Genomic DNA, 10,000 nt, shown 5'->3' on the forward strand with positions numbered 1-10,000 from the left:
TCAATTTACACCCGACTACGGTGAGAGAATGTGAGTAAAGAACCTATTCCAAGGACTCAATTAATGCGCCGGGACTCGAACCAAGGGCATTCCAATCCGAAGGCGAGTATCGCACGACTAGACCACATAAAAATATGATATTCGTTTTTTAAGTTTATGTGTTTTATTAAGTGACTTGGTTCAATACAATTTCAAAGCAAATAAACCCTAAATTTCAAATTTTTTGTATTTCATTTTTAAAAAAATATAAATTGTGACCCGCGGTGTCAAAACGATATTATTTCTGGATGAGCATATTGCTTAAAAACGGCATTTTAACCTTAACTTATAAAACCTGAGGAAGAATTAATTCCATAATGGAAGAGAATGATAATGTTGCTGCTTGAAGTTCGAATGAAAAAATAACGATAAGTATTGAAATGTAAGCCTCAAATTATTAAAGGAAGACAGATATTGTGGACGTTCAGGATTTCCCTTTATCAACAAAACACGATTCAGAGGGTCATTTTAAGAGGTTGATAATTGAAGGATATATTTTCTGACAAAAATATAAAGTAATTTTAGTGGATGGCACTTTTTATTATTATCTTATTTCAGCAATTCTGTTCTCTGACACTCCGAACTATGACTATGGAGAGCATACCTATGACTATAACTATAACAATGATGATCTGCCAGGACCCATGCCTGGTGACGTGATGTGTAAGAACCTTATTGGTTTTTAAATAAAATTTAAGTGAAATGTTTACTAGATGTGTTCTCTCTTCAGAGCTATTAAGCCCATGGAATAGAAGTTTATCCCTGTTTCTATAGCGTGAATTGGACAAGAACAATAGCTTGCTACCCTTTGGATAGGACGCAAGTATATCTCAAAGTATTTTCCACCTGATCTAACATACTCAACTATCCCATCACTGCTGGGACGACAGGGAGATCCATCTCGGTCTCTTTGCGGGTGAAGCAAATGCGGGGACCCGAGCCACCATCTCCCCACGACACGCAAAATATGTATAATCTATCGACCTGAATGGAAAGGGCTCTAAACAAAATGGGCGTAGTACCTTTTTACTTTGTTAAACATAATGCCTTATAAGATTACCTCTTTAATCTCTATAAAAATGCTCTCTGTTAGTAAGTCTTTGTGATATTTATAATCATAAGAGTTGATATGATATATAGCAGATAATCAACGAGTGTCTTTTATTACGATTTTTATTCCATGATCATTAAAACCTGGATTGCTGCGGGTATTAACGAGTTTTAATCAAAGATAAACGTTGGTTTACTTACGTTTGGTAATTTTAAAGGAGACAAGAAATTCTATAGGGAATGAGATTAGCGGAAGAGTAGCGTCCCTTGATTGGACGTCACCGGCGGAGAAGTTATTTGTAAACAAACCATCTTTTATTTTCAATTTATAGTCTACATCATATTTTGTTAACATTTCATAATGGAAAAAACTACGTTGATTATGATATGCATTTTTGTACAGAAATATGAATAATAAATATTGTATTTGGAGCGGCTTGGCTTGTAGTTGGTTTGTTTACAAATAACTTCTCCGCCGGTGACGTCCAATCAAGGGACGCTACTCTTCCGCTAATCTCATTCCCTATAAACTAAATGTGATATGGCCGCATTAATTAAAGATACAATACTGCCGTAATATGGAAAAAACCCATATTTAAAAATTTGGCCAGGTAACTCGTCCTTCAAATATCGATCGATTTAAATGACTTTCATCCTGGCAAACATCCTTCGCGAAGTCCCAGGTTTGAGAATTTTCTTCCAAGCTGAGGGTCATTTAAATCGATCGATATTTGAAGGACGAGTTTTCTGGCCACATTTTTTAAATCTGGGTTTTCCAGAGCAGTAGAAGAATGAATGATGTCAACTTACTGGCCACACTACACCATCCAGCCTCACACGTTAATTGGATTCAGTAGTCTGATGTCACGCCGCCCGGCAACGGCGGCCATCTTGGTTCTAAACAAAGAAAATCATTACTTTTTATTCTTCATGCTGGCTAGAACTTTTCATATGCCTTGTGATCAGAATGTGTAAAAGTCAAAACATGATCAAATTTATGGGGTTTTTTCCTCTGGATACCCTTTATACTCGCCGGAGATATATTTCATACGGCGTCCGCCATTGTTTCGATAGTTTAGAGCCAGTGTTACTAAGTTACCATGCGGAAGGAAGGAAGTGACGTTACGATTGTTGAAGAGTATTTGCGATTGATTGCAATTTTAAAATCTCAATAGTGATAATAATACATTACATCAAGAATGCGATTTTATTTAACAACACTGAGATGAAAATTGAGAGAATGCAATGTAGAATTCATTGTCCGTCGATTTCCATATCCGTTCAAGTCAACGTGTAGAAATATACAGGTCTGACATCCGAACCCAATTATGGCCCTATTTTAACATTGTTGTAATGAAGAATATTTTGCCTCATTTATTGAGATTTCTATTACAACAATGAGCTCATAAGGAATCAGGTTATCAGACCTGCAAATAAGTGTACATCGGTCGAAGTCGAAGGTTTTTCGTTGAAAACAAAATTGGAATTTCTAAAGAAAGAATTTTGGGAAGCTCGTGTTTTGTCTTCTTATACAATCGCAAAGTGTCAAAAATGTCTGCGTATGAATAATCTTTTTAAAAATGTTATATCACTATTGAAATACGGATTTTTATTCAATTTTCTCTTTGTCTCAGTAAGTAGTAGATATGAGATAATATACGATTCTTCCGACTCCTGCTTTTTGGGATTCTGGACGTGTTCCCAACTATTGCGTGAGCTTGCCAGCAACGCGTAATGATGTCACGTTTAAAATAATAATTTGTGACGTCAGATTATAAATCGTTAAATTTCACTAAAATCAGAATCTTTAAAAAGAAGTATCATTTAAATGCTCGTGCAGCGGTTGGGAACACGTCCAGAATTCCAATAAGCAAAAGTGTATATTATTTCAACGACAAGGATTTACTTTGGGCCTATGGAATTCACATTATGTATTTATTTTAGATGCCAAACTAAGAGCTACTTACTTACTTATCCGAACCAGCGACCACCTGAGCTCTAGCCCTTCGGTCAAACTAAGAGTTAAATGTCTTGTTTAAAGTATGAGACCAGCTCTTATAAATTTACAATGATCTGATAACTTTTCAGAGTTCCTGCACAGAGCTGCACTTTCGTTGGTCTATCTAGATAGTTTCATTTTCTTTACTGTTCTTTTCTAATATTTCATATTCCCATATTGTCATTTCAGTTATTCGTTATGCGTCATAATTCACCATTAAACGATTTTATGAAATTTAATGGAAATTATGAAGCTATTTCTGACGTTAAATAGTGATACGAGATGAGATCAGGCTCTAGTGCTAGAAAACCGGTCAATTTTTAACGATTTGTAGACAGAACACTATTTCCAATATCATAGCAAAATAATGGGAGGGCGTATTACTACTTCAGAAGTAGCTTCATAAATTTCCATTAAACTTCATAAAATCGTTTAATGGTGAATTATAACGCACTATTTCTTCCACTGCGCAGCAATACGAGATTATCAAAGCTAAGTGTTCAGTTTACAAGAGCCATTACCAAAAGTTTAGACAAATCCAAACTCAATTTTTATATTCCATTGGCTTAGGTATCAAGCTATCATACAGAAAATTTGAACTCTCTCTGAATAATGGATGATTGATCTTTAAAACTGACTGTAATTCCTTTTATCTGATTTAAAGTTTCCATATCGTTAGGGTTAGTTTCCCACATTCCATGATTTAATCTTCCCTGATTTAACATTTTCTGGAGTGTTTAAATTTCTTACTTACATTGGAGTCAGTTACCACTGGTTGAACTTCCGTCACTGCCAACTTTTCCTCTTTCGATTTTGAGGTGTCCAATGTTAGTTTCCAACTTTGTCCGCTTTTCTCTCCTTTGTCCGGTTGTCTTGCATCGGATCCGTTTGGCCTTACCGGTCCGGCTTTCCCTTTTCCCAGTTTATGATGGGTTTTGGCCTCATCTTTCGATTCTTTAATTTGTTTACCAAGTTTGGATCCAAATGACAGTTCCGTAGATTTGGGATTGTCTGGATTGGCCACAAATGGTTTTTAAAACAAAGCTGCGTAGTCCTCTTGTGGACCTTTATACAAGCTATCCAGTCTCCGGTGATTACGATCAAGTATGAGAGCATCTTTTGCCTTCACTTCAAGATCATTCAGATTTACATCCTTTTTCTTCTTAAGATTTTGAATGCCATCCCACAGTTCAACAACCCTACACAATGTCTTAGTAACCAATCCCTGGGATTTTGCAATTTCACATCCCTTTATTTTTTACCTAAGCTTCTCGATTTTCAAATTATCTATTTGGTCTTAGGAACTACCAAATTAGTGCAATTCTTAGGTCTATTTACTTGTGCATACAACTTATTAACTTTGTTGTTGTCCACTACCTTGCAAGGTGACAAATTCACTGCGTTGCTATTTTTGAATTAATTTCAGGACCATTCACACTCTTTCTTCCGAACAGCTCCTTGAGGGGTCCTAAGTCACAGTCTATTTCCTCTTCTTCTTCTTTCTCTTCTGATAATTCCGACATCTCTAAATTGTTAAGCAGGTTGGCATCTAATCACCGGTAAGGCTACTGATTTCACCTGAATCTGAATCATCAATTTATTCTTTCTTTCTCTTTTTCGTCACTCTGTTCCATACTTCCTTCTCCATTTCTTCTTCTTCTTCCGAAGATTCTTCAGCATTTTTCCTTTTTGAACATCGATAAAGTGGATTCAAGAGATACCATTAACTGGGAGCACACTTCTTCCAGCTTCCCTACTTCTACATTTAAAAAAAATCTGGATCCAGATTAGTTTTCTTGTTTTATTTCTTTTAATCCGTCCCTTGTACACCAGGTCATCATCTAGGCTACCTTGATTTATTTCTACTCTAAGATCTAGTTTTTCACTAGAGGAACCCTCCATTTTCTGTCGAGTCCGATCAGAGAGGCTGCTCAGGGGCAATGGAGTCTTAACGAAATCGTTCCCATCGAGGTTCCCATCGTAGAGAACGAGAAAAAAATATACCCGGATGTAGCCTTCTTACATCACATCTCGACGCCATGAACGAGATCTCGGTATTACCGATGTTGCATATCTTTGAGAGCATTCATTAATGCGGCATACCTTCAAAGGATACGGTTGACCGAAAGTGACGAGTGGTTGTGTAACAGCAAAGCCACGTGGCTTGGACCACGATGTTTTGTATGTAATGGCTACGTCATTGTCCAAACGCTCATGAATTAATTAGTAAGGCTGGACTTGCAATCTAACAACGAAATTTGTGTTTTAAACTCTTTTGGATCAAACGAGTACATCAGCGTGATCGTTCGTATAACTTGACGAGTGCTCTCGCTAACTTGGTAACGTTAACTCCCCAACTATAAGTATACGACCTTGGTCGCAACCAACCAAACCAAATTGTTATAGAATTTTGATCAGAGACTGCTCAGAGGCGATGTTAACTCCCGGACATAGCAACCGTCTATACCAAAACTGATTTTGGAATTTTGATCAGAGAGACTGCTCGGAGGCAATGATACCTCTCCAATTAGACGTCTAGACTAGAAACCGAAAACATAGTCGTAACTAATTATAACAACACACCTATAGACCAAGGAATGCTCAATATAAACTGTTCCTTTAATTTCTTCAGTCGTTTTCTAACCCATGTCAAAATCATTAATTCTACGAACAGAACAAACTATTACAATATCAATATTAAGGTAATCCTTTCGAGAAATCACTTGAACACAGCCTTCCCTTCAATTTAATGACCGGTTTTCCCGCGCTAGAGCCTGATCTCATCTCGTATTGCAACGCAATGGAAGAAATAGTGCGTTATAATACGTTATACGACTGTACGAATTGAAGTAGTTGGGGTGAATATGTATCTAGTAGAAATGATAGTATTCGTTGATGGCGCTGAAGTAATGCAACAGAAGCAAAGTTGATAATAGTAGTCGTAAACGTTGTTATTCTGTCCTTTCTGGTAACAGAAACACTTATTGTAAATTCAAGTTAACTGTTTCATTCTAATATAGACTAATGATAGATTTATTTTTTTCAAATATATTTTCAGATGATATGGTGGATGGTAAGTACTCTTTACATTTTATGGTTTACAACAAGAATTCAACTGTTGGTTAAGATTTTTAAAGGTAAAAAAAAAAGAGAAGAATGAAGAGTTTGAGAAGGAGGGGGAAGGAGTAGGTGGAGGTAGAAGAAGACATAAGGACGAGAGGCAAAAAATTAGTTTAGAGAAGAGGAGGGAAAATAAAAAGACGACATATAGACAGACAGAAGCAGGTAGTAAGGGGATAGATAGACAGAGCAAGAGAGTTGTTTTTTGTTTTTGTTTTTAAGGGTTTTACGGGCTTGCACACATTTAGGTTATATCAGCGCCAGTAAAAAGGAAGAAAATGGGATAGTAGAAAGTTCTAGAATTACAATTAAATCACCCAATAAAACGTAAGACAAAGGGGAACTGGGAACAACTAGGGATCAGAGGTAGATTCCATGAGAACACCACCAATTTGCTTAGTTTGAGATCACCTAAAAGTCTCATCCGGACACAAGCAAAAAATCCAACAAAGAAGAATATACTCAAATGTTTACATTATATATTCAAAATAGCAAATAGAATAACACATTACAGAGAGATGATTTACAAGGAAAAAAATATCATCTCCCATAACAATAACAATGCATTTGACTGTTCCCCTCCCAGCTAGGGCCAATCTCATTCCAAAACAAAGACAGAAAGCATGTTGAAAAACAGATAAAGGGGATAGAAGACACAATATGACCAATATGGGAGGTCAGGAACCCCACCCAGAGCAAAAAAGTAACGGAGAGAGAGAGAGAGAAAGAAAGAGAGAGAGAGAGAGAGAGAGAGGGGGGGGAGAGAGATAGAGGTATCAATGATATATAAGCTTCTTTATGTCAACTCGTTGCACTCATACAGGTATTATATTTGGACAATATTGAAAAAAAAAAAAACTACTTGAGCTTTTATATAGTTCAAAAGCCACTAAACATGCCCAAAGTGCTTAACAAAGGGTCCTTGAGTGCCTGACCAACAGCAACACGTATCATGTTTAAGGAGACATGGCGCCTTTAAGGCGATATTACAATATATTATATTACAATAATATTACAATATCTTACGACAGAGACAACCCTGTTAACGACCAGGTACTCGTTTTATATCTAAGAAAGGTGAGAAAATGTAAGTGAGGAGCCCGGTCTCAAATAATATGCGCTTGGCTAAGAAGCTCACAACATTGCCATCCGGAAGGATAACGGACCAACATACAAAACTGTGTGTAACCTTGAATGTTTATAGTCTGGTTAATACAGTTTAGTGAGAATTTCTCATAAACTCGGATGGCAAAAAGCAATAACAAAGACCTGAGTGACGTCAACTTCATATTATCTATAGCCCAACACAAGGATCGTGGCCTTCGTAAACTCATGGCCTGATACTAACCCCCAAATGACGTAAAAAAAAACAAACAAGTCTTTGGCCACAAAAGAAAACAAATTGTGAGTTGTATTCAACAGTTCAACTAATGGAATCACTTGTTTACTTGACCACTACTAACTACAACTCACTAGACAATGAGACAAACCTAAAAATTACGTCACACTATGGGTCTTAGTAGGTTTTAGTGTCAGACTATAGATAGTATGCAGATGACGTCACTCAGGTCTTTGTTATTGTTTTTTTTTTTCCATCCGCGTTTATGAGTAATGCTCACTGAACTGTATTAACCAGACTATAAATGTTCATGGATACACACAGTTTAGTGTGTTGGTCCGTTATACTTTCCGGATGGCAATGTTATGAGCTTCTTAGCCAAGCGCATACTATCTATATGTTAATGATGGCTACGCTAGGATGCCGGCTTGATATTCCGTATCAACACACAAAACTATGTTTATGGCCCATTTAGACGTACATATTTTCCGTACATGGTCGGAAGGATTTCCAGAAATTGTGGATAATGGACTTAAACTCATGAAAACAGCGTGTAAACGAGGAATTTCAATCTCATCCGACTGATGTCCGCCCAAGCTCCCGATATCAGGAGCCGCCCGCTCTTTTCCTGTCTTCCTGTTGACGGTTCATCGTAGGTGATTAATTTTCACCGAAGTCCCTCTGACTTCAAACTGCGATGGGGGTCTCTTTCTTTTGAGTGAGTGAAGTTCACTCATTTATTTGTATCCACCTGTATGTGTGTGTGTGTGTGTGTGTGTGTGTGCGTGTGTGTGTGTGTGAGTGTTGTCCCAAATCTGACGCGGATCTGAACGTCTAATCAACGGAACTTCACTCGTCGACATAATATTATTATTATGACGATTCACGGTGACCCACATCCATCGAGTCAAATCGTAGCCATCGTTAGGATATAGATAGTATGCAGATGATGTCACTCAGGCCTTTGTTATTGTTTTTGCCATCCGCGTTTGTGAGTTGTTCTCACTGAACTGTATTAACCAGACTATAAAAGTTCATGGTTACACAGAGTTTGTGTGTTGGTCCGTTATACTTCCGGATGGCAATGTTGTGAACTCCTTGGCCAAGCGCATTCTATCTATAGCCTGACACAAGAACCCTCTAGGACTGGCAGTTTGACGTCATTTGTTAGGTTTGTGTAGCGTCTAGTGAGTTGTCGTTAGTAGAGCTCAAGGAAACAAATCAGTTCATTGTTTGAGCTAATGAATACAACTCACGATTTGTTTTCTTTTGTGGCAAAAAACTGGCATTTTGAAGTCATTTTTTGGTCAGTGTCAGGCTAGGGTCTAATGTTCGTCTGACCTTGTACGAAAAAGTCTGTACGTCGAAATGGGTATTTATAGTCTGATTAAAACAATTTAGTGACAACTACTCATAAAATTGGCTGGCTAAAACAATAACAACGATATAGATAGTATGCAGATGACGTCACTCGGGCCTTTGTTATTGTTTTTGCCATCCGCGTTTGTGAGTTGTTCTCACTAAACTGTATTAACCAGACTATAAAAGTTCATGGTTACACAGAGTTTGTGTGTTGGTCCGTTCTACTTCCGGATGGCAATGTTGTGAACTCCTTGGCCAAGCGCATTCTATCTATAAGCGCTGTCAAATTCGTTCTATCTATATGTGCTGTGCGCTTGGCTAAGAAACTCACAACATTGCCATCTGGAAATATAACAGACAACACACAAAACTATGTGTAACATTGAACAGTTTGGTTAATACAGTTTAATGAGAATCACTCATAAACGTGAATGGCAAAAAAAAATAAAAAATAACAAAGACCTGAGTGACGCCAACTTCGTTCTATCTATAGTTAGTATGCGCTTGGCTAGGAAGCTCATAACATTGCCATCCGGATATATAACGGACCAACACACAAAACTGTTTGTATCCATGAACGTTTATAGTCGGGTTAATACAGTTCAGTGAGCATTACTCATAAACGCGGATGGCAAAAAACAATAACAAAGACCTGAGTGACGTCATCTTCGAACTATCTATAAATAGTCTATGTTCGCCAAAATTGTAGGGGATGGGTCGGGCTTTCATGTAAGCTTAAAATATTGTTTTTCAGCACGATGCGCTTGCACGGTTAGATCGGACTCACTCGAAATGCAATTAATTATTTTCTATATAGATAGTATGCGCTTGGCTAATAAGCGCATAACATTGCCATCCGGAAGTATAACGGACCAACACACAAAACTATGTGTAACCTTGAACGTTTATATTCTGGTTAATACAGTTTAGTGAGAATTTCTCATAAACGCGGAAGGCAAAAAGCAACAAAAGATGAGTGAGTAGGAAAGTGCCCGAAGACAATAGAGAATAAACATTTTTCGCGGCGGTGATGGGGTTTGAACCCGCGACCTTATTGGTACGACAACTCCGCCTGGCCGGCGAGAGCGTGA

General features: G+C 37.6%; 1 protein-coding gene across 6 annotated transcripts in view; it reads left to right on the forward strand.

Moving 5' to 3' along the window:
• The window catches only part of LOC144976952 (uncharacterized), a 111,822-nt gene that overhangs the window by 67,871 nt on the left and 33,951 nt on the right, over positions 1-10,000 (forward strand). For 4 of the 6 annotated variants that reach the window (XM_078921586.1, XM_078921590.1, XM_078921589.1 and 1 more), the window contains 2 exons: positions 598-702; positions 6,147-6,161. In XM_078921586.1, the coding sequence (XP_078777712.1) occupies positions 598-702; positions 6,147-6,161 (120 nt within the window). The remainder of the gene's footprint in view (positions 1-597; positions 703-6,146; positions 6,162-10,000) is intronic. The other 2 variants (XM_078921591.1, XM_078921592.1) reach the window with 1 other exon arrangement.

Source organism: Berghia stephanieae, chromosome 7, assembly GCF_034508935.2.
Source record: "Berghia stephanieae isolate SIO BIC M18660-M18661 chromosome 7, UCSD_Bste_1.3, whole genome shotgun sequence".
Lineage (NCBI taxonomy): Eukaryota > Metazoa > Mollusca > Gastropoda > Nudibranchia > Aeolidiidae > Berghia > Berghia stephanieae.